This window comes from Eleginops maclovinus, chromosome 1 (genome assembly GCF_036324505.1).
Source record: "Eleginops maclovinus isolate JMC-PN-2008 ecotype Puerto Natales chromosome 1, JC_Emac_rtc_rv5, whole genome shotgun sequence".
Lineage (NCBI taxonomy): Eukaryota > Metazoa > Chordata > Actinopteri > Perciformes > Eleginopidae > Eleginops > Eleginops maclovinus.
In genome coordinates this window covers 96,364-121,409 of record NC_086349.1, presented here as the reverse complement: position 1 = coordinate 121,409, position 25,046 = coordinate 96,364, and the positions used below count along the sequence as shown (strand labels likewise).

General features: G+C 43.9%; 1 protein-coding gene across 2 annotated transcripts in view; it reads right to left on the bottom strand.

The window, feature by feature from the left end:
- The window catches only part of LOC134864534 (voltage-gated potassium channel subunit beta-2-like), a 148,460-nt gene that overhangs the window by 77,088 nt on the left and 46,326 nt on the right, over positions 1-25,046 (bottom strand). For both annotated transcript variants that reach the window (XM_063883590.1, XM_063883599.1), the window contains one exon: positions 8,693-8,772. In XM_063883590.1, the coding sequence (XP_063739660.1) occupies positions 8,693-8,772 (80 nt within the window). The remainder of the gene's footprint in view (positions 1-8,692; positions 8,773-25,046) is intronic.

Genomic DNA, 25,046 nt, shown 5'->3' with positions numbered 1-25,046 from the left:
CAATGCATGTGTCTTCTTAAATTTAATGAAGGTCATTTAAGTCTGTTATACATTGTGCAGTGATGTGTATGAAAAGGGCAACCAATAACAAATCTGCATAGTCTATTATAGGCTGTATTAAGTGGAGCAAGATCTGATTTATGTGCATTTTGGTAGACAACATCACAATAGTCCTTAATCGGAAGTATAAGTTGAAAAGCAATTCTCGTACGGACACTGAGCATAAAACAATTGCGAGAGTGGTGTAGGACACCGATTCCCTAATTGACTTTTTGTAATACATGATTTCTATGTAATTTAAATGAAAGTTCAGAGTCTAGCCATACCAAGATATTTAAAACTATCAAGGTTATGCAGAGAAGGGCCATCCTTACATTTTATTACAACATTAGGTTTATATTTAAGCTTCTGTCTGGTACCAAAGACCATAGTACACAATATTGTTTTGTTGAGCAGTAATTAATTGTGTGATAGCCAGTCCTGTAAGATGTTTAAATCAGATCGAAGAGAGATCTGAGCTTGTGAAAAAGTCAGATTTGGATGTATCTAGGACAGTGTCATCAGCATAAAGATGAGTACGACAATAAATAAAGCATGAAGATAAATTATGTATGTAAATTCAAAACAGAAGTGGGCCCAGAGTTGATTGTTGTACACACGTTTTTCGGATCAACAGGTCTGACTGTTTTCCATTAACAACCACACTTTGCTTTTTATTGTGAAAGTATGAGTTAAACTATAACACTGTATTATTAGAAAGGCAAATACTTTGAAGTTTATCCAAGAGCAGATACCGAATAAACTAAATCTAAGGCTTTTAGTCAATAAAAATTGCACCTATGTGTTCACCATCATCTGCAGCACAGTACAAGTTATTCAAATTGTAAGTAGGGCAGTTGTTGTGGAGTGATTAGGACTGAAGCCTGATTGAACCACAGATAGAATATTATAAGTATTGAGATAATGTGACAGAGGATTATAAATTATTTTCTCAAAAACTATGGAAATAAAACAAATAACAGAGATTGGTCTGAAATTATTCGTATCAAGTAAATCACCACCTTTATGGAGTGGAATGATGCATGCACATTTCCAAATAGTCAGTAACTCACAGGTGAACAAAGACAGGTTAAACAAATCAGCAAGTGTGTACATAAGAATATGGAACGTTAATTTTATGAACCTGTTTTCTATTCCATCGAGTCCTGGACTGCCATCAACTTTTAATTCTGTGATAGCATTATGAACTTCATGTGTTAGACTTTTCTTAAAGGGAAAAGAACTGTTACACTGTGAGTTACTATTAGCAATACCAGATAGTAGTGTGGAACATACTTCAGCGAAATGCTGATTAAATATTTGGGCAATGGATAATGGGTCATGAATTTTTTTATCAGCAGCTCTTATTTTATTAATAGAATGTTTACCTGATGTATTTAAAATAGAATTAATTCAAGTCAAAAATTGCTTGGGTTTCTTAAAGTCAGAGGTGAGAGATTCTTTATAAAAGTTGGATTTAGTATTTTGAGCTTTGGTTTTACTCAGATTTTGAAGACACCTGTATACAATACTTCCCGATCGGCTTTATTTCTTGAACGACGATATATCGACCATGCTTTATCCCTTTCCCTAAAGAGACTGATGAGTTCAGAATTGATCCAAAGGAGATGTTGACCCATGACCTTAACCGTTCTCATGTTTGTTTATGACATCAGTGAACTCGTTATGCAGAAAATCCAAAGCATCTTGTACCAAAAGCATTAGTTGAAATCTGTCCCAATTGAGGGCAACAACATCATTAATAAATAAATCACCATTCAATGTTGTATATTGTCTGATTTTGACTATTTTTGGAGTTAGTTTAGCTAATTCGATTTTCCATATCAAATATACAATTGAATGATCACTGAAGCAATCAGACATGACACCAGCTTTTAAAATATTGTCAGGGTGTGAGACCAGTTTCCAGTCAAGCAGAGATTGGGTTCTAAGAGTTCTATGAGTTGGCTCATTAATTGTCATGATCATTGTTTTGTGTCTGTTGTTTCCTGTTTTATTTTGAAATGTTTTCCCCTCTTGTATCATGTTTAGTTTCACTTCCTGTCTGCGTTTCCCTCCTTTCCCTGATTATGTCATTGTGTTCACCTGTTGCCCCTGTGTTTATCCTCCCCTCCTCAGCTGTGTCTTGTCTTGTGATTACCCCTGTGTATTTAGTCTCTGTTCCTCTCTTGTTCCTTGTTCGGTTGTCGTCGTTTCCAACCTTGTCTTGTCCATGTCTTGCCTGTTCCTGTCCGTCTGTCTGTCTGCTCCTGTTCCTGGTGTCCTGTGTCCCCTGGTTAGTGTAGGTGAGGTTTTTCTTTGTTTAATAGTACAGCTTTAATTTTGAATAAAGCTCGCCTTTTGTTTGGACCCATACCTGCCTCCCTTTGTTTTACTGCACTTGGGTCCTATTTCCCCAACCCTGACATTAATTAACTGTTTAACATTTAGACTACTGCTAGGTTTTTTCTCTCTATCAGATGATTCATCCAACAATTTTTTTCTGAAATCACTGAGCAAGATTATTTCATTTCCACAGGATGTGGAGTTGATAGTGTCGCTTATGCTGTTAAAAGACACTGCAGGTGAAGAAGGTGGCCTATAAATGCTACCAATTAGTTAAGCATTTATTTTTGTGAAAAATAATTTAAAGAAAAATACATTCAAAATGTAGAGGCTCTATAGAAGTAGCAATTAGCTCGGTCACAACTAGGGATCGACCAATTATCGGCCGGGCCGATTATTATGGCCGATATTTAGCATTTTTATAATAATCGGTATCGGTCATTTTTTCCACCGATAAGCCGATATTGAAATGGATAAAGAATGGAACGCGCTACTTTGTCTGTAAAGCGTCTCTCACTCCCTGCGTTTGCCACTCTGTGGTCGATAGCATTGTCCCACCCACTACACCATCTGATTTGTTAGTGAGCACGGATCCAGCCAATCAGGATGGAGGACTGAATGCTCAGAACAGTTTGGCTTCTCAGCGAGGCAGTAGCAGAATGGGCTTCAACGGTACGGAGCTATTTTTTCAAAGGTAAGGTAACGTACATTCATTGCTGAAGTTGCAATGAATCACAATCCACTACACTGAAGTTGCAATAACACCACTTTGTAAGCTATTCTCTTTCATTCCGGACCCATAAGCAAAGCGCCCATTTCCTCCATTTAGCTAATTCCCGATTGATGCACGTTAGTTTACTAGTTCGCCAATAGAGCCTTAATAGATGTCAGTCTAACTACTGAAACATAATCCAAACTAGCTAGCCATTTACAAAACGTAACGTTACGTTTAAATGTCTCACAATTTGGTAGTTCATATAGCTGTAGTCTATAGACCTTATATTTGTATTGAACTAATTTGGAATAATTTCGTTTTCTTATGAGTTACATCAGTGTCCGCAACGGAGGGAGCGTGGTTCGCCTGATGTCACTCGTCATTTTAAATCTACCTATCCAGTAAAAGTTTTCTGTCCCAGCTAAAATTCTGTGAAACACCAGCGATATCATTTGTTACATTTTACTCACTTTCCCTAAGCATTTTTAATAAATAGGCCTACACCAATCTAAACCTCAGTTTTCATCAGTGCCTGACAGTCACAGACGATAGACGATAGGTTTAGCTATTCGAGCTAACTTATAACATGTTTCAGGCAGTGTTATGGAGAGGGCTAGCTAGCTGTTTATCTTACCTGGTCGCAATTGACTGACGATAAATCAGATTTGTTTAAACTTTTATTGGTCAACGGGTGGATACAGCAAGATAAACGTGACATTTTTCGGTCAAAAACTTGACTGTCATACGGGCTTGGGCCCATTATTGTTACGAGTTATGACCGTCCGTTTGTCTGCAATCTGCATCGCTGCGAGTGAATGGATGACTGGTGGCGCAAGTCACCTCAGTAGGCCTGTCATATGACGTGCTTTGCTAACTGCACAAATAAGAAGTTAAAACAAACACCTCAATCACCTGAGATGTTGATATGATATGCCAACATGAGACCCGTTTCAAGCTTCTTGCTCCAAAGGCAAGGAAGTTCCTGTGTGCCCCACCCTCTTCTGTGCCAAGTGAGCGTATGTTCAGTGAGGTCTCTGCTATATATGAAAAAACCAGAAGCCGCCTCACTGGAGAAAATGCAGAAAAGCTCTGCTTCCTCCACCATAACCTACTCTTGCTAAATTGGGAATACTAGACTTGAGTAAACCAAAGTGGTTTTTTTTGCCATTTTTTGGTTCATTAATCTACAGGGAGTGATTTTATTTATTCAATTAATTCATTAGTCTGTCATTTTCAGTTCATTAAACATCAGGGAGTGATATGATTTACTTTTTCTATTTTTCTATGATTTTACATTATATGCATATTTTTTTTTAAATGCTGCAGGCAGCTCCCTACACTTTGTGTTACAAAATAAGAACTATTAAATACTTTTGAGTTACATTTCTGCTGCATATCGCCTTTTTTTTGACAACTGACATATTGGTTTTTAAAAAAAAAAAATTAAAATATCGGTTTTACATATCGGTTATCGGACTCCTTTTTTGGTAATAATTGATATCGGTATCGGCCCTGAAAAAAGCATATCGGTCGATCCCTAGTCACAACATATATAGCCACACCTCCACCCCTGCTGCATCTATCAGATCTGTAAAGCAAATAATTTGTGATTTGTAGTTCATTATCAGAAATGTTACTGTTAATCCAAGTTGCAGAGAGTGTGATGATTTTAGGTTTATGTAGGACCACCCATGTATGAAGTAAATCAATTTTGGGCAATAGACTCCTGATATTCAAATTAATGATTTCTATACCCTTTAATCATCCCGTCTGAAAGCAGTAACTAAGAATGTTCCTGTCACATATTAAGCATAAATGTGATTTGTGATTGTAAAGAATCCTAGATTCATCAATTAATGTAGAACAGACATACAAAACGTTCAAACACTAAAAAAGAAATTCATCCAAACGAACACAACCATTATTTAACAATAACAGCCACTCTGGGCAGTATTACAGTAGTAGTGGGCTCTGACATGAAACAGAAGAAGTGACGCCATCGTCACTGCAAAATGTAAACTAACAGCACAACTAAGAGTCAGGTGGGAACACACCCGTTGTATTAAGTTATATATTTAAACACAAAAAAGAGTGTCCATAACATCTCAGCAATCATGACATGTCATATAAGCCGGTCTCTGTCTTTAGACAATATGAGAAAATAAAAAACAAGTGAGGAAACTGTTGAGATTTTACATATAATCTGCTTACTGCTAAAAGTTTAATCGATATTATAATATGCTTGCTCATAAGGAAAGTGTCTATGCATCTGTAACCACTGCAAAAGAAGGTTAGCTAAACTAGTTATCTTATAGGATTAAGCATGTCATCAGGTACAAATTATTCTTATACATTATACATTATTTCTGTTTGCAATAATTGTGTGTGTGTGTGTGTGTGGGGGGGGGGCAGTTGCCCAGCATCCAGCCACAATAGAGTGTGTGTGTGTGTGTGTGTTTGGGTGGGGGGGGGGGGGTGGGGGCACTTGCACAGCATCCAGCCACAATAGAGTGTGTGTGTGTGTGTGTGGGGGGCACTTGCCCAGCATCCAGCCACAATAGAGTGTGTATGTGTGTGTGTGTGTGTGTGTGCGTGCGTGTGTGCGTGTGTGTGTGTGTGTGTGTGTGTGTGTGTGTGTGTGTGTGTGTGTGTGTGTGTGTGTGTGATATCTAGGACCTTCAAAGATCACAATCTGGGTGTATAACCTGGTCAACTAGCTACTGTAAAGCTACAGTGAGGTTCCAGACAATGCAACACCTATACAGTATACTGTAAAAAAAAAAAAACTCAGAAATTCTGGCTGGATCAGATGCCATCATTCTCTTTTTCATTGATTGATTGGTTGGTTTGAAGGCATTGTCAGAGTCCCTGTCCAGTGACCAGAAGAAGATACGTTTTTAAAAGCTAAATACCTTCAACACACAAAACAGGATGAAACCAAAGAGGTCTGGGGGGAAAACCTCAGCACCTGGAAAGAGCAATGTCGTCCCTGCCCTTCTGTGCATGACCCAGATCATTGCCAGTGGTAGAGAAATCAACATTTTTTACTTCAGAGGCAACCACGAGTGCTGTGACCTTTCCCCCATCACTCTTCCAGGAATATGCCAGTTTAAGACCAGGGACCAAGGCAAGCCTTGTGAAAATCTTGAAAGAGAAGACCAAAATAAGCAACATCCCTGATCTGCCCCAACACTGCCTCAAGACAGCAGTAGTCGTTGATGCCATGTCCGCCATACGACACTTGTCTGTCCACATAGGTGAAGGATTTGGACTGATCGCTGAGCGACATAGGCACCTGGTGCTGAATGATGTGCCTCCTGGCCCTGACATCATACACTTCTGTTGTGACAGATACACTGCAACCAGCCTCAAGTCTGCTGAGCAGGAACAGATATATGCCAGACCCAAACCAGAAAACTTTTATGAAGTCATTGAGCAGTACACAACTCCAGATCCAAATGGGTTTTCTGCAGTGTCTGCTAACAACACGGAAACAGATGGTGAAGCCAGTAGAGTACAGTGCAGGTGCTAAAGGTCACTCACACACACAGCACAGCTAAAGATTCAACACATAACTGTTGGATAAAACATAACAACTCGTGCCGCCAAGGGTCATGGACATGCCCGTGCACCAACAAGGAACCAATGAGTATTAGACTCAGACGGATCCCACCTAACTGTAGGCCAATACGAAAAGACTACAACAATATGACATAATTATAAAAGTGTTTTGTGAAAAAGGTTCGGGTTCTAAAGTAAAACTGGTTAAAGTTAACTGCTTGCAGCCTGTGATTTGTGGAAGCTTTAGATCCTTCAGCTGAGTTATGCGTTATTTCAATGCCTTTTGAATAAAAATCTTAAATAAGAGAAGTTGTTTGACTTTGTTCAATAGATCTTCATTCTGGAATAAAGAACACAACAAAACCGAGGAGGAAGTCACTTAGCTGCACCATCGTAGTGGGTCATCATGCTACTATTAGCAGCAGCCTCATCTCTGGGGATGTTCATCACCCAGGAGAGTTTTTGTTGGAAATGAAGATAGCCTCCGTGTTTTTTTGGATAGAGAAGCGTTGTTGTAGGCCATCGACAAAAACGCAGAGGGCGCACGGGTAGCGAAAAAAATACTTCATGTTGAGATTACGTAGCTTGCGTTTAACTACCTTGAAGCTCCGGTGTCTTCTGGTCAGGACGGGACTTGGATCTGGATATATGCTGATGTGTTTCCCATTGTACTCCAGAGACTTTTTCTCCCTAGCAAGGGGAAGGATTCTCACTTTGTCCTGGAAGTTCAGCAGCTCAATAAAGACAACCCGAGGGCTGGTACAGGAGTTTTGGCAGTCGGTGAGCGGTGTGCCCTCTCAATGATCGGGTAGGGAAGGCATCTCGCCCTAGGAGCAGTGGGATGAGCTGAGACATGAAGCCGATAACGGCCCTGCCTTCAGTGGACTCCTGGATTCCTACGAAGCGAAGGTTAAAGCGTCGGTTCCGGTTCTCCTAATCATCAACTTTAGTCATTAAGAAGGAGTTTTCTTTCTCAAGCTGCTTAACTCGAGCAACACACTCCTGTAAATTGTCCTCATTAGCCCCGACACGCTGTTCTGATAAATGTACCTGGTCTCCCAAACTACACAGGGAATTGTATATCCTGATCAAACTACTTGGAATGTGATCCATTTTTGAGTCGACGTGAGTCAGCCTGTCAGTCTTGATCTGATGATTAGCGTCCCAAAAAGTTTGCAGAAACATGCTTCCCTCCATAGTTGCAATGCAAAAGATACAAAAATCCGGAGACAGTAAGAGCCGCTTTACTATATACTTGCACTGTTCAAATTTTCATGAGTTCAGATCATGTGGATCAGTGACCTAAGATTTAAAGAGCTTATTTAACCGTGACAAACAGACAAGCTTGAGATGCGCTTACTCACGCTGTGACCATCTTCAGGAACTTCCAAGTAAAATAAATCATCAGTTCTCATTGTAAGTATTCAGTCAATTAAACAAAAAAATATTTGCATGCCATGTCAATTGTAAACCAACAAAAAAAGTAAAACGACATGTATGACAAAATGTATCTGTTAAGATTTAGAGCATAACTATGATTGAGGGCTTGCTAACTGACTGCTCACTCCAGTGATGCATAGCCAGTGTCACTGTTTTGTCCCATTTGAATTCCTACTGTTAGAAGGCAGCAGCAGAAGAGAAATATGGTCGGATTTGCAGAAGAGAAAGGATTATACACTAGACAATTTTGTTTGGAGATACAGCTTTGCAACTAAAGGTTATTGTAGAATCGTAAAGGGGAATGAGCAATCTTCACATTATTCCAAGTTAGTGTATTTGTCTACAAAGAATAGACACATGATTAATTTCTACTTCCCACTTTGATTATTATTTTAACAAACATATTGCAAAGGATCCAGCTTATACAAATATACAAATAATTGTCTTCATATATATTTTTTCAAAGGAAAGGGCTTTGAGGTCTTGATTTGTTTTATTCAACTGACAGTTTTCATCCCTAGTATAGATTTTCTCTTGTGATTTTTTCAAATCAACATTCTATATGTACAGTACTTGATGAGTTATACTTACTTTCCAGCACTATAAACTTCAGCTGTGTCGAACAGATTGATCCCATTTTCATATGCCAGTGTCATCAGCTCCTCTGCTACCTTTAATAGAAACATTGAGATTACAAAGATGAGCGAAGTGGGAAACAGATTTTCTCTCCATCTGTCATTTGAAAAGCTCTTTTTGCTTACAAATATCAAGGTTGTTCAGAATGCAAGAAGTTGTATGAGGAATGCTTCACTATATAACCTTTATAAGAAAGTCTTCAAAACTATGACAGTGACACTGCTATTGGACTGGCAGTGACAGATTTATGCTTAGTATGTTCACCACTTACAACAACATCTGTTAGATGGATAAAACATTCTTTGTGGCTATGACTACTTTCCGAAACATACAGCAAGTCCTTTTACACATAGAGACGGATGCAATAAGCATCTAATGGATCACTCACTGCAGAATCCACATCCATCCTTTGTTCTAAGCCTTAAACGTGGCATTATCAGTAAGTAGGGGTGTTCCAACAAGGGTACCCCACGATTCGATTTCGATTATGGGAGCTTCGATTCATCGATTCTAATGATTGTTGATTCGATTCGATTATTGGTGCCACGATTCTTCGATTATTGCGATTTTTAATGCTTTTTTCCATCCAAGATTGATTTTGTCTTCATCTGTGGCTACATTTGTATATAAATAAATGCAAATCAATGAACTCAGTTCCTCTAAAACTACAAGTAAATACCAAGGTTTTTTGAACATTTGACTTTCTTAACTTTGACCAGGGAAAGCTTCACGTGAGTCCCTTCTATTGGCGGAAAACACTGAAAACAGTCCGACGCGAGCACAAAATGCGCTGTTACAGTAACGAAGGATTTGGTGGCAACCGAAGTCCACGCATCACATGTAAGCACTACCCTGATCGCCTTCATGGACTCCAGGACATTTGCTTTGGTTTTGTCGTAGAGGTGGGGGATTTCTTTCTCTACGAAGTGTTTTCGTTGAGGGAGTTTGTAGCGCGGCTCCATGGTGCGCACCACTAACCAAAACCCCCTGTTGTTTACTACTGAATACGGGCGTAAATCCGTCGCGATGAAAGTAGCTATGGCTTTTGTAATTGTCTTCGCCTTCTCTGAGTTCTTGGGAAGTTTGGAGACAGTCTCCAGGATGGTCCTCTGTGTGGCGGGCACGACCGGAGGATCCTTCTCTGTTTCGGGATGAAAGCGTACAAGGTGCTGCCTTATGTTTGTGGTGTTGCTAATGTACTTTATTTTTGCTTTGCAAATCTTGCAAATCGCGTAGGTCTTGTCAGTTGTCTTGTTTGCTCTCTCATAAAATCCAAAGTACTTCCACACAGATGCAGTCAACCCCGGTGGCGAGAGAATCGGATGCTCTTTGGAGGCTTCTGAAGCTGTTACCATTTTGCAAAGAAACTAACGTGCTCTGTTTATTGTGTTCACACTCACTAAACAGTCCGGGCGGCGTGCGCGTTAAGGTTCCGCTTACATGTTTTTTGTTCTGGCCTTGCGGCAAAGCATTGCCTTTATTTATTTATTTTTTAAGCATCGACTTTAATTAATCGATGCCGAATCGTCACGTGAAGCATCGCCACATCGATGAATTGCACCCACCTCTGTCAGTAAGTGAAGCTATTAATGACTGTTATATATTAAGTTAATACTCATACAGTAGAGTGAAATGATATCCACATTATAGAAGTGTGTGTGTGTCTGTGTGTCAATTATTGTACATTTTTAGGGGGGGGGGGCAAGCAGGTAAAATCAAAAGATTAACCACCGCCACTCACACGTGAAAGGAAACTGATGAATTAAGAAATGTGCAAAAAGGACTAAACACTAGGGCTGTGCAATTTAATCGATCCTGCGATATATATCGATATTTTGTTTCCCGAGAAAGTATCGATATTTCAGCCGCGAGTATCGATACATTAAGTCCCATTCAAATCCCCCGTGTTCCGCCTGGCACTCTGCTCGCTGCCCATTACGTCAGCCAGCCACTAGTGTCGCTGTAGAGCATTTCTAGATACACAGATCTAGTGTGTCTTCTTCTCGCGGTGAGTGCGAAGCGGTTCAGGAGAATGGCGGCTGACATTAACCCAGCACCTCCGCGCTTAAAAGCAGATGTGTGGGAGCACTTCGGGTTTAAAAAGAAGAAGGAAAGTGACAATTTAGATAAAACTATTGCGGTTTGCAAGCTGTGTCACACAAACGTGAAATACTCTGGAAATACCACTAACCTACGAACCCACCTACAGCTTCATCACCCGGACAAGGTAATGCTAACTGAGGAACTCAAGAAGCTGCGGCCACCTGCTGCACCTTTTAATTCTCCATTGTCCATTGTGATACTGCACTTTATGTACTTATGTTTCAAAGGCTTGTAAGCTACAGTTTGCACTGTTTCAATAAATGAAACAAATTTTCTCACCACATATTTTGATTCATTTTGTCCAGCATTTGCAAGCTGTAGACTCTCTGTCTAGTCAGAGCCATATATTGTGTAATTGATGCTTTCAGTTTTCAGTTGAATTAATTCAATCCAAGTCAATGGAACACTCACCAAAGATGTCACCAAAATCACACTGTCCCTTTAAAATCTTTCAGAAAATGATGTAAGTGTATCGAATTATATCGAATCGTATCGTTGGCTGAATATCGTCATATATATCGTATTGTGAGCTGAATATCGTGTATCGTATCGTATCGTGAGATTAGTGTATCGCTACAGCCCTACTAAACACACACACACACACACACACACACACACACACACACACACACACACACACACACACACACACACACACACACACACTTGAGGTGCAGTGAAGTCCATGTGACGGCCTAAAACCGTTGAATCCCAACTCCCAGGACAAACGCTCATGTCAGGGGTGCTGGATGTGTGCGATATTTTCTTTATTTTTTTTCTTTATCCTTTATTTAACCAGGATAGGATCTCATTGAGATTAAAAATCTCTTTTTCAAGAGAGTGTTGGCCCAAGATAGGTAACAGCACAGTCACAGACTTCTTCTTCTTCTTCTTCTTCTTCTTCTTCTTCTTCTTCCGGTGCATGCTGGGAGATTTCGGAGTGTGAGCGAAAGAAAAGAGCGACGTTTAATAGTTAAATTTTTCCCGTTTTTACTTGTTTATGGGTGTTAGTTTAATATAGTTTATCGGTGATAGTTTACTTTGCTTAATTTTGGGTCTTTTGGTGCTGTTTTTGGGGTGTTTTGCGGGCTTCTCCTGCCGGTGTCTCGCCGGCCGGCGTCTGACGCCATGGTGAATGGAGACTTTGCCAGACTCACTCGGAAGCACGGCATCAAAATATCGGCCGGCTTCCCATGCACTGTGGATGATATCGGGCTGGCTGTGGGGGAGAAGGTCGGACACAGCAGCATTAAGTCCCTGGCGCGGATGAACAGTGCGGTCGTGATCTTTCTGGACCAGGTGGAGAAAGTGAACCGCGTTATCGAGACAGGCATCACGGTGAGTGAAATGTTTGTGCGGGTGCAGCCGCTGACGCTCCCTGCAACCAAAGTGGTTCTGTCCAACGTCCCTCCCTTCATAACTGATGAGTTCCTCAGTAGAGAGCTATCCAGACACGGGAAACTTGTTTCTCGGGTGAAGAAGATGCTGTCTGGGTGTAAGTCTCAGTTACTGAAGCACGTGGTGTCTCATCGCAGGCAAGTCTATATGATACTTAACAATCGGAACGCGGAGCTCAACCTCCGTTTTCACGTTAAAGTAGATGATTATGACTACGTGATTTTTGCAACCTCATCGGTTATGAAGTGTTTTGGTTGCGGGGAAGAGGGGCACACCGTGAGTGCCTGTCCGGGGCGCGGGGACTCGGCTCCGCCTGGTCCGGATGTCACTTCTGCCTCCGCGCCGGGGCCGGCTGCGGCCAGGCCGGTTGTAGTGGAGCAGCGGGCGGCGGCGGCTGCTGAGGGAGGGGTGTCTCCAGCGACGGTGGCCGTTGATGTGGCCGCTGTGGCGCTCCCCTCCGGAGGCGGCGGCGGCTGCTGAGGGAGGGGTGTCTCCAGCGACGGTGGCCGTTAACGCGGCTGCTGTGGTGGTGGGGGGCTCCCCTCCGGAGGCGGCGGCGGCTGCTGAGGGAGGGGTGTCTCCAGCGACGGTGGCCGTTGATGTGGCCGCTGTGGCGGTGGGGGGCTCCCCTCCGGAGGCGGCCGCGGCTGCTGACAGCGCCGCTGCGCCGGAGCAGCCGGCTGTTGCTGTGTCTGACGGGGCATGCGGGGGTGTTGCACAGGGTATGGGTGATGGTAAGGATGTTCACGAAAGGGAGGTTGTGGTTTTGTGTAGAGGTGAAGAAAATCAGGTGGTGGGAGAAAAAGAAAAATAAAATAAAATAAAAATGGTGAAAAAAACACAAGAAAAAACTGAGGTAATCGAAAAAATGGTAGAGACAGGTGAAGTCTGCCAAACACAGGAGGAAAATATGGTGAAAACAGGAGAGGAGAGGAAAACATGGGGTGAGCAGGTGGAGATTGCTGAGATGGAGGATGAAGAGGTGGCAACAGCAATAGCAACAACAAAAAAGACTGCTAATAAACGCAGAAGCACGAGGAACAACGCACCTACTCTTAGAAAGAGCAGCAAAGTGGTGAGCGAGGGAAAGAAAGGAAGAGAGCAAGGGCAGACAGATGAGAGTGGGGATGAGTGTGTGTCAGACGGCAGTGATGTGATAGGGTTCAGTGACAGTCAAAAGGGAAAAATGTACACAGCGGAAATGATTAAAAACTATCTACTCCAGACAAAGAACCAGCATGGGGTAGTTGTGGAAGAGTATTTCCCTGATTTGGTTGTTTTTTGTTCTTCGGCCAAGTTCCATCTTAGTCGAAAAGAGGAGTCTGCCTTCACAGAACAGGAAGCTTGGAGACTAAAGAAACTGGTGCATAAAGTACGAAAACAAATAAGCAGCAATGAAGTTAAAACCCCTTATGTGTGTTTTATTTAACTTATTTGTTTTTATTGTTGTATGCACTACCTCACTCACAATGGACACTTTTAGAGTGGGAAGCCTGAACGTCAATGGAGCCAGAGAGCTAAGAAAGAGGGCTCTAATTTATCAAACAGCAAGAATAAAACATGTCGACGTGCTTTTTTTACAGGAGACGCACAGCGACGTTGGTAACGAGAATGACTGGAAAAAAGAGTGGGAGGGGGAAGTCATTTTAAGCCACAGCACCTCTCTCAGTGGAGGGGTGGGCTTCCTTCTCTCCAAGTCTTTTAATCCTGTCTCACTGGAGGTTGAGCAGTTTATCAAGGGGAGGTTGCTTTTAATAAAAGCAAGGTTTGACCTTTTTACGGCTGTTTTTATAAATGTGTATGCTCCAACAAACGGTGCAGAGAGGAAGCTGTTTTTACAAAAAGTTAATGATGTTTTAAACGGCTGTGCCACGGAGGATTTTTTATTCTTGGGTGGGGATTTTAATTGTACGGAGAATGCATCTTTAGATCGCAACCATGCAGAGCCGCATCCAGCATCCCAGCATGCTCTGAGGCAGCTGGTCCACTCCCACGGCCTGGTGGATGTATGGAGAAGGATGCACACAGACGATAGGCAGTACACCTGGTCCCACATCCGAGAGAATAGGATTTCATCAGCCAGACTAGATCGCATTTATTGCTTTAAGCATCATTTTAACACTTTTAAAATGTGCAGTATACTCCCTGCTGGTTTTACATATCACTCTTTGCTTCTATGTAATGTTTTTATTAGAAATGTTTTACAGAGAAGTGCTTATTGGCATTTAAATTCGGTTTTAACATTTGATAAACATTTTAAAGAGGCCCTCACTTATTTCTGGAGTGTTTTTAGACAGAGGAAGGGAGAGTTTAGCAGTCTTAGGCAGTGGTGGGACCATGGTAAGACTGAGATAAGAATGCTCTGTCAACAGCACACCCTCAATGTCACACAGGACAACATCAGATCTATGAAAGACCTGGAGAGTAATATAGTGGAACTAGAAACAATAAGCGAGTCCACAGGAGATCGAGGATATATTGAAATCCTCAAAGAGAAAAAGATGGCTCTAGCCAGCCTGCTGGACGTTAAAGTTCAGGGTGCACTGGTCAGGTCCCGGTTCTTAAACATAAACGAGATGGATGCTCCCACTAGTTTCTTCTTCGGCCTGGAGAAAAAGAATGGACAGAGGCGGGTAATCCACTCACTGCTGTCAGACACAGGGCAGGAATTAATAGAGCCAAGCCAGATCAGGAGGCGAGCTGTGAGTTTTTATTCCACCCTCTACACGAGTGAGTACAATGAGGACGAAACGCTCTCAGAGGAGTTTTGTGCAGAACTACCTCAGGTCTCTGAGGAGGCCAACTCACAGCTCGCAGGGCCGTTGACAACGCAGGAGTTGCAGGCCGCACTGCAAGGCATGCAGGGACGGCGGGCTCCTGGTATCGACGGCCTCTCTGTTGAGTTTTTTAAAGCGTATTGGGACATCTTGTCTCATGACCTGTTAGACGTTTTTAATGAGAGTCTGGCCTCTGGCTCTATGCCAATGTCCTGCAGCAGAGCGGTGATCACGCTGCTGCCAAAAAAAGGGAACTTGCAGGACATCAAAAACTGGCGCCCTGTGTCTTTGCTGTGTGTGGATTACAAGCTTCTGTCCAAGGCTTTGGCCACCAGGTTGGGGAGAGCTATTGAGCAGGTCATCCATCGGGACCAGACCTACTGTGTGCCCGGCAGGTCCATGGTGGACAATGTTCACCTGATTCGAGATGTTTTGGAGGTCTCCAGCTCATTGGGCATTGATACTGGTCTGATTTCTCTAGATCAGGAAAAGGCTTTTGACCGCGTTGAGCACAGCTTCCTCTGGAAAGTAATGGAGACGTTTGGGTTCAGCGCTGGTTTCATAGCTAAGATCAAAGTCTTGTACAATAAGATTGAGAGTGTGCTGAAGTTCAACGGTGGGCTGTGTGCTCCTTTTAGAGTGTGTAGAGGGGTCCGGCAGGGCTGTGCTCTGTCTGGGATGCTCTATGCACTCTCCCTAGAACCCCTCCTCTGCAAAATACGCTCTAAATTACAAGGGCTGTTTTTACCTGGTTTTAATGGAAGCACGGTTTTATCTGCGTATGCGGACGACATCGCTGTTTTTATTAGTGACCAGAGGGATGCAGACATTTTAACCAATATTGTGACAGATTTTGGTTCAGCATCGGCAGCGAGGGTCAATTGGAAGAAGAGCGAGGCCCTCGCTGTCGGTGAGTGGCGTGGCGGTCTCCCAGTTCTCCCCCAGGGAATGACATGGAAAAGAGATGGCATAAAGTACCTGGGGGTGTTTGTAGGGAACACAAATATAGTCCAGAAGAACTGGGAGAACGTCACAGAGAAAATTGAGGAAAAACTGTCCAAATGGAAGTGGCTGCTACCGCAGATGTCTTTTAAAGGTAGTGTTGGTTTTAAACAACCTTGTGGCATCCCAACTGTGGCACCGCCTTACCTGTGTAGACACTCCCTCAGGCCTACTGGCCCAAATACAAAAGAGATTGGTAGATTTCTTTTGGGATGGGCTACACTGGGTGCCACAGGGGGTGCTGTTTTTACCTAGAGAGGAGGGGGGACAGGGCCTTGTCCACCTGGCCAGCCGAACAGCCACCTTTAGAGTGCAGTTTCTGCAAAGGTATCTTACCGGCCCGGCTGATTTGGTGTGGAGAGATGCGAGCAGCTGCATTCTAAGACGCGTGAGTAACCTGGGGCTGGATGCTGCTCTGTTTTTAACTGATTTAACCATTTTAAAGTTAAGTGGGTTACCTCCCTTTTATCAAGGTGTTTTTAAGTCTTGGGCCCTTTTTAACCATAGAAGGTGTCCAAAGACTGACTCTCTGCACTGGTTGTTAAAAGAGCCTCTGATTCATGGAGCCAGGCTGGACGTTAGCTGCAGCGAGACACGAGGACTGGCGGTGGTGCTGCGCAGATCTGGGACCCTGAGCCTTCAGCAGGTGGTGGAAGCAGCGGGGCCGGAGCTGAGCGATGCCCGGGCCTTGGGCTCTCTGCTGGGTCTACACTCTGTCCGGGTGGCCCAGAGGATCCTGCAACTCTGGAGCCGGAGCCTCTGCGCTGAGGAGCAGAGACTGTTAAGGAGCTACGGACAGGGCAGAGCCAAACCAGACCCAACAGACCCTTTCCCGGAGATATACCTGAGCCCAGGGCTCGGAGAGCTGACGGGCCCTCTGCTCAAGGTTGCAAACCCAGAGAAAATGAGCATACACAAAGCTGACAAAAAGACTATATACACGAACATTGTAAAAACTATTAACAAAAATGGACTGAAGGACAGGGCCTCCACTGTGTGGAGCACTAGACTGGGTGCCGGAAACGGACCAGGCCCACAGTGGAGGATTCTGTACAAACCCCCCTTAAAGAAACGTACTGCCGACCTCCAGTGGAGAATTTTACACGGCGCTATCGCCTCCAATTCTTTTATCTCTGTCATCAATCCTGCTGTCAGTAACAACTGTCCATTTTGTGGTTTTAGAGAGACTGTCTTCCATGTTTTTACAGAGTGCCAGAGACTCACGGGTTTCTTCTCTCTTTTAACATTGGTTTTTAGTCTTTTTAGTATAGCTTTTACCGAGAGTGTGTTTATCATGGGGGCTCCATACAAAAAGACAAGCAAAGAAAAGTGGCAGCTCCTAAACTACCTCTCTGGTGAGGCTAAAATGGCTATATACCTAAGTAGGAAGAACAGAGTGGAAAACAAAAAGGGACAAGAAGCAAAAGCGATCTGGCTGTGCAACATCAGAGCCAGACTCTGGCTAGAGCATCGTTTTTATAAACACATTGGGGACTTGGAAGCTTTTAAACAACGGTGGTGTTATAAAGATATTGTATGTTCTGTGGTTAATGATGATTTGCACTTTACACAAGTTTTTAAGGCTTAGCTTTTTTATTTACCTATTCTAGGTAAACAGATTGTTGTTGTACTTGATATAAACCTGTAATAAAGTGTTTTTGTAAAAGTCAAAAGTCTTCTTCTTCTTCTTCTTCTTCTTCTTCTTCTTCTTCTTCTTCTTCTTCTTCTTCTTCTTCTTCGGTGCGTTTGTTATGGCAGCTGGCATCCAAATTGTTGCATTGCTGCCACCATCCATCCATCCATCTTCTCCCGCTTTTCCGTCAGGGTCGCGGAGGTAACAGCTCCAGCAGAGAGCCCCAAACTTTCCTTTCCCTGGCCACATCAACCAGCTCTGACTGGGGGATTCCAAGGCTCTCCCAGGCCAGCGAAGAGATATAATCCCTCCACCTGGTCCTAGGTCTAACCCTCGGTCTCTTCCCAGCTGGACGTGCCTGGAACACCTCCCTAGGGAGGCGCCCAGGTGGCATCCTCACTAGGTGCCCGAACCACCTCAACTGGCTCCTTTCAACGCGAAGGAGCAGCGGTTGTACTCCGAGTCCCTCCCTGATGACTGAACTTCTCACCTTATCCCTAAGGGAGATGCCAGCCACCCTGCGGAGACATCCCATTTCGGCCGCTTGTATCCGCGATCTCGTTCTGTCATGACCCATCCTTCATGACCATAGGTGAGGGTAGGAACGAAGATGGCCCGGTAGACAGAGAGCTTTGCCTTCTGGCTCAGCTCTCTTTTCGTCACAACGGTGCGGTAAAGTGATTGCAGTACCGCTCACGCTGCTCCGATTCTCCGGCCCATCTCACGCTCCATTGTTCCCTCACTCGAGAACAAGACCCCGAGATACTTGAACTCCTTCACTTGGGGTAAGGCCTCATTCCCTACCTGGAGTGGACAATCCATCGGTTTCCTGCTGAGAACCATGGCCTCAGATCTGGAGGTACTGATCCTCATCCCAGCCTCTTCACACTCGGCCGCGAACCGATCCAGTGAGTGCTGAAGGTCACAGACCGATGAAACCATTAGGACCACATCATCTGCAAAAAGCAGTGGTGCAATCCTTAGCCCACCAAACTGCAAACCCCCTCCCCCACGACTACGCCTCGAAATCCTGTCCATGAATATCACAAACAGGATTGGTGACAAAGCGCAGCCCTGGCGGAGGCCAACCCTCACCGGAAATCGGTCCGACGTGCCGCCGAGGACCCGGACACAGCTCTCGCTTTGAGAGTACAGAGATTGGATGGCCCTGAGCAGAGACCCCCTCACCCCATACTCCCGCAGCACCTCCCACAGTATCTCCCTGGGAACCCGGTCATACGCCTTCTCCAAATCCACAAAGCACACGTAGACCGGATGAGCGTACTCCCAGGCCCCCTCCAGGATCCTTGCGAGAGTGAAAAGCTGGTCCGTCGTTCCACGACCAGGACGAAAACCGCATTGTTCCTCTTCAATCTGAGGTTCGACAATCGGCCGGACCCTCCTTTGCAGCACCTTAGAGTAAACTTTCCCGGGGAGGCTGAGTAATGTGATGCCTCTGTAATTGGCACACACCCTCTGACCCCCCTTTTTAAAGAGAGGAACCACCACCCCGGTCTGCCACTCCTTCGGCACTGTTTCCGACTTCCACGCAATGTTGATGAGACGTGTCAACCATGACAGTCCCTCAACACCCAGAGCCTTCAGCATTTCTGGGCGGATCTCATCCACCCCCGGGGCTTTGCCACTGTGGAGCTGTTTAACTACCTCAGTGACTTTCCCCCGTGAGATTGGAATTGATCCCCCTTCATACTCCAGCTCCGCCTCTAACATAGAGGGCGGAGTTGTCGGATTCAGGAGTTCCTCAAAGTGTTCCTTCCATCGCCCTAACACACTATCAGTTGAGGTCAACAGCGCCCCATCTTTACTGTACACAGCTTGGATGGTACCCTGCGGTGTTGGACGGTTTTCCAGAACAACTTTGGTGCCGACCGAAAGTCCTTCTCCATGGCTTCTCCGAAATTCTCCCACACCCGCTGCTTTGCCTCGGGCACGGCTGAGGCTGCTGCCCTTCGGGCCTGTCGATACCTTGCAACTGCGTCAGGAGTACCCAGGGATAACATATCCCGGAAGGCCTCCTTCTTCAATCGGACGGCTGCCCTGACCACTGGTGTCCACCACGAGGTTCGAGGGTTACCGCCCCTTGAGGCACGTAAAACCTTGAGACCACAGCTCCCAGCTTCGGCAATAGAGGCTTTGAACACCGCCCACTATGGTTCAATGTCCCCAGCCTCCACAGGGATGCCTGAAAAGCTCCGCCGGAGGTGTGAGTTGAAGGCTTCCTGGACATGGGACTCCTCCAGACGTTCCCAGTTCACCCGCACTACACGTTTGGGCTTACCAGGTCTGTCCAGATGCTTCCCCCGCCACTCGACCCAACTCACCACCAGATGGTGATCAGTTGACAACTCCGCCCCTCTCTTCACCCAATTGTCCAAAACATGCGGCCTCAGGTCCGATGATACGATAACAAAATCGATCATGGACCTTCTGCCTAGGGTGCTCTAGTACCACGTACACTTATGAGCATCCTTATGTTCGAACATGGTTTTTGTTATGGCCAATCCATGACTAGCACAGAAGTCCAGTAGCAAACCACCACTCCGGTTCAGATCAGGGGGGCCGTTCCTCCCAATCACGCCCCTCCGAGTGTCTCCATCATTGCCCACGTGTGCGTTGAAGTCTCCCAGCAAGACTAAGGAGTCCCCTTCAGGAGCCCCGATACAGGACTTCTTTCAGGGTCTCCAAGAAGGCCGAATACTCTGAACTGCTGTTTGGTGCATAAGCACACACAACAGTTAGAATTTTCCCCCCCATGACCCGCAGGCGTAGGGAGGCGACCCTCTCGTCCACTGGGGTAAACTCCAACAAAGCGGCACTCAACCGGGGGCTTGTGAGTATCCCCACACCCGCTGGGCGCCTCACACCTTGGGCAACTCCGGAGAAGAATAGAGTCCAACCCTTATCCAGAAGTAATGTTCCAGAGCCGACGCTGTGCGTAGAGGTGAGCCCCACCAGATCCAACTGGTAACACTCCACCTCCCGCACAAGCTCCGGCTCCTTCCCCCCCAGAGAGGTGACATTCCACGTCCCCAAAGCCAACTTCTGTCGCCTGAGTCTGGTCCGTCGAGACCCTCTGCTTTCACTGCCACCCTTCTGGCAGCGCACCCGACCCCATCGTTGTTTCCCGTAGGTGGTGGGCCCGCGGGACGGAGAAGTGGAGGTGTTGCCCACGTATTTTTTCGAGCTGTGCCCGGCCGGGCTCCATGGCAAGCCCGGCCACCAGACGCTCGCTGACGAGTCCTCCTTCTGGGCCTGGCTCCAGAAGGGGATCCCGGGCTTTCTCTGGGCCGGGTATCCTCGCTTCCAATTGTGTTATTCATGAAGTCTTTTTGAACCAATCTTAGTCTGGCCCCTTACCTGAGACCAATTTGCCATGGGAGACCCTACCAGGAACACAAGGTTCCAGACTACACAACCCCCAGGTTCATCGGGGCACACAAACCTCTCCACCACGATAAGGTGCTGGTTCTCGGAAAGGTGCATTGCTGCCACCTTCAGGATAATTTAAGTCATCTCTTCATATTCTTTTAATTAGTCCAGTGTCTGATAAATACTTTAAAAAACAACACATTCCCCTCCCACTTGATCCCAAATTTAAAATGCCTTTAACTGCAATCTCTTCTAGACCCAATTCTCTCAATGTCTCTAGTAACTCCTTCCTTTCCCTGCTGTATCTCCTACAATGTATAAGCACATGAGGCACTGTCTCGGGTTGTTGACATTCATCACACATTCCATCTTGATGTTTACCGATGATAAAAAGAGTACTATTCAATAATGTATGACCAATTCTCATTCTAGCAATAGTAACCTGTCCCTTCCTTCTCATCCCTCCACAAGGTTTAGTTGCCTCACTCACTCTTCCATTCAATGAGAACAAATGCCTTCCTTTAGTCTCTCTCTCCCATACTTGTTGCCACTGGATCATGATCCCCCTCCACACAAGACATTTCCCCTCAGCCTTAGACAGATGTAATGTTACTTCCACATTATCCTGTTTTACAGCTGCTTTAGCTAATTTATCAGCTTTCTCATTTCCTGAGGTTCCAGTATGGGCTGGGACCCACATCAGAGAGATCACCACTCCTCTCACTGCCACATTTCTAACTTCCATCAGGATCTCATATATAAGATCCTAATGGCTCTTTGCTGTCCCTACCCCAATACTAGTGATGGCTGAAACAGAATCACTACAAATCAATACCTTTTGATTTACAAGATGCTCAGTCCACTGTATTGCCATTAAAATAGCATATAGCTCAATAGTAAACACATGAAAAAAATCTGATGTCCTCTTAGATGACTCTACCTTTAATCTTTGAACAATAAAAGCCGCTCCTGTTGCTTCAGTTTCTTGATCTTTTGACCCATCAGTAAAATTAGTAGATGATCCCCATAATGTTCTCTCACATAACACTGAAACTCAAATACCATATCCGCTTCATTGTTCTTAGTTTTAACTTCAAGCAATCCTACATCCACCTTAGGTACATCCAATTGCCAGAGAGGTACCTGAGGCCATAAAACAGCTGGACAAAAAATTTGATTTTTTATAAACAGCTCCTGTGCCACTACCTCCCCTGTCCATCCAAAGCTTGACAGCTTTGCTACCCCCCTCTCCCAGCTTGCTTGAATTGCCACTCTAATTGGATGATCTTCCCTCTGTCCCATCAAATTAACCCAGTAATTAGCCAGTAACTGCTTTCTCCTTAACCAAAGTGGCATCTCTTCTGCTTCAACTTGCAATGCGCATACTGGGGATGTTCTCACAGCTCCTAAACATATCGTAAGTGCTTTTGTTTGAATTACATCCAACTCAGACAAACTGACAACTGACTTAGACGCAGACCCATATACAACACTTCCATACTCCTTCCTAGATCTTATCAAATATACATATATTTGCTTTAATGAAGCAGCATTTGCCCCCCATTCCATTCCAGATAGGCATCTCATAATATTCAGAACTTTTTTGGACTTTTGTTACATGGACCCTCCAAATCATTCTTTCATCAAAAAACACCCCCAGAAATTTAAAACTCTTAACCCTCTCCACATTCTTATCATAGAGCCTCACCTTTATCTCTTCATCTATTTTCTTTCTCGTAAAGAACATAGTTTTAGACTTCTCCATAGAGAACCTAAATCCCCACTTTTCCCCCCACACCTCCACTTGTGTTATTGATTCCTGCAGTTCCTTCACAATATGCTTCACATTCTTCCCTCTTTTCCATAAACTGCTATCATCTGCAAATAAAGATCTACCAATTCCAGGCTGTACATTTGAAAAAATATCGTTGATCATGATATTAAAAATCAATGGGCTTACCACACTGCCTTGAGGGGTACCATTTTGTACAACAATCCTTTTAGAAATTTCTGGGCCCATTTTAACCTGAATACTCCTATTGTTTAAAAAATCCAGAACCTAATTAAACATATTACCTTCAATCCCTAATGTGTGCATCTTGATTAAAAGACCCTCAACCCATAACATATCATACGCTTTCTTAACATCCAAAAATATTGCCACCACAGTCTCTTTGTTAACCTGAGCCTTCCTTATCTCATCTTCTAAACATATTATTGAATCTATAGTGCTTCTCCCTTTCCTAAAACCATTCTGACAACTGGTCATCAATCCCTTTTCTTCCATAAAGTGCATTAACCTCCCATTGACCAACCTTTCCATTAGCTTACCTACATTGGATGTTAATGCTATTGGTCTATAACTTGTTGGCTTGCTTGTATCTTTCCCTGGTTTTCTGATAGGAACTATCATTGCCTCCTTCCACCCTGATGGAATCTTACCCTCTTCCCACACTTTATTATATAGCCCCAACACCCTCTGTAATCCCTCATCACTTAAATGATTTAACATATTATAGCAAATGCCATCCTTCCCAGGAGCTGACTTTTTACATTTAACCAGTGCATTTTTTAATTCCCTTATCGTAAATGGGACATCATACTTACTCTCTGATCTTATTTTCCTTCAAATATCTCCAAATAACCTTTTCGTTTCAGCTCTCCCCATTTTCTCTTCTTCTGACAGATTATCAGAACTATGTACCCTACTCATTGAATTCACCATCATTTCTGCCTTTTCTGAGTTGGTAATAGTCACCTGCTTCCCATCAGACAAAATTGGATAATTCCATTCTCTTCTATTTCCCTCCATATTCTTAATCATTCTCCACACCTCATCTATAGTAGTCATACTTCCAATTGAGCTACAATACTCCCTCCAGGATTCCCTTTTAGTTTGTCTTATAGTTCTCCTCACTATTGCCTGTGATTGTTTATATTCAATCAAGTGTTGAAAATTATGAGTATTTTTAAGTATTCTGAATGCTCTATTTCTGTTTTTTACTGCCTTTTCACACTTATCATTCCACCATGGCACTACCTTCCTTCCAAGTTTTCCTGTGCTTTTTGGAATGGAGTTTATTGCAGCTATGTATATACTATGTCGCACATCTGATTCATATCTCTCAACATCATTAGTTTCCTGCACCAATCTTAGATAGGCATCACTTGTTTCCACGAACCTTTCCCAATTTGCTTTTCTGAAGATCCACCTTCCATTGCTATTCTCTGATTGCAGTGTCATTCCAATATCTAAACTACTCATAACTGGATAATGATCACTTCCAATAGTGCTACCTTCATATACTTCCCACTCACACTTTGGGGCTAATCTACTTGACATAAATGTAAGATCTAACACTGACTCTTTACCAGTTCTGATGTCTATCCTTGTCCTTCTACCATCATTCAGACATACTGAATTCTTATCATTCAACACCTCCTCTATTATCTGACCATTATTGTCTGTCTTTTCTCCACCCCACAAAGTATTATGAGCATTAAAGTCCCCACACCATACAACATTATCACTATCCAGACCTTCTATTTCCTCTAATGTATTTAACTCTAACTGTTTACAAGGATTATAATAATTGATCACTGCTATTTTCTTATTACCTGCCCATATTTCCACCACTACATATTCTTGTTCTTTCCCTAAACCCAACACGCCATAAGGTCCCTGAACCAATCAGTGACCAGCATTTTCCTTATTCACAAACATTACTTCCTGTTTTAACCGTGAACTTTCAAAATAAAACACAATATTTATACTTGATATCTCAACCTGGTTGAATGTGGCTTAATAGAAAGGGCATCGGTAATTATAATCCCAAGATATTTGTATTGAGAACCCTGCAAGGTTGGGAGATTGAAGTCCTAGGTTTTAGCTTTCGAGAACAACATGAGCTTTGTCTTTGCAGCATTTAAAACACGTTTTAAATCACAAAGGTTTAATTGTACAATGTTAAAAGCAGTCTGAAGCTGACAAAGAGCCTGATTTGGG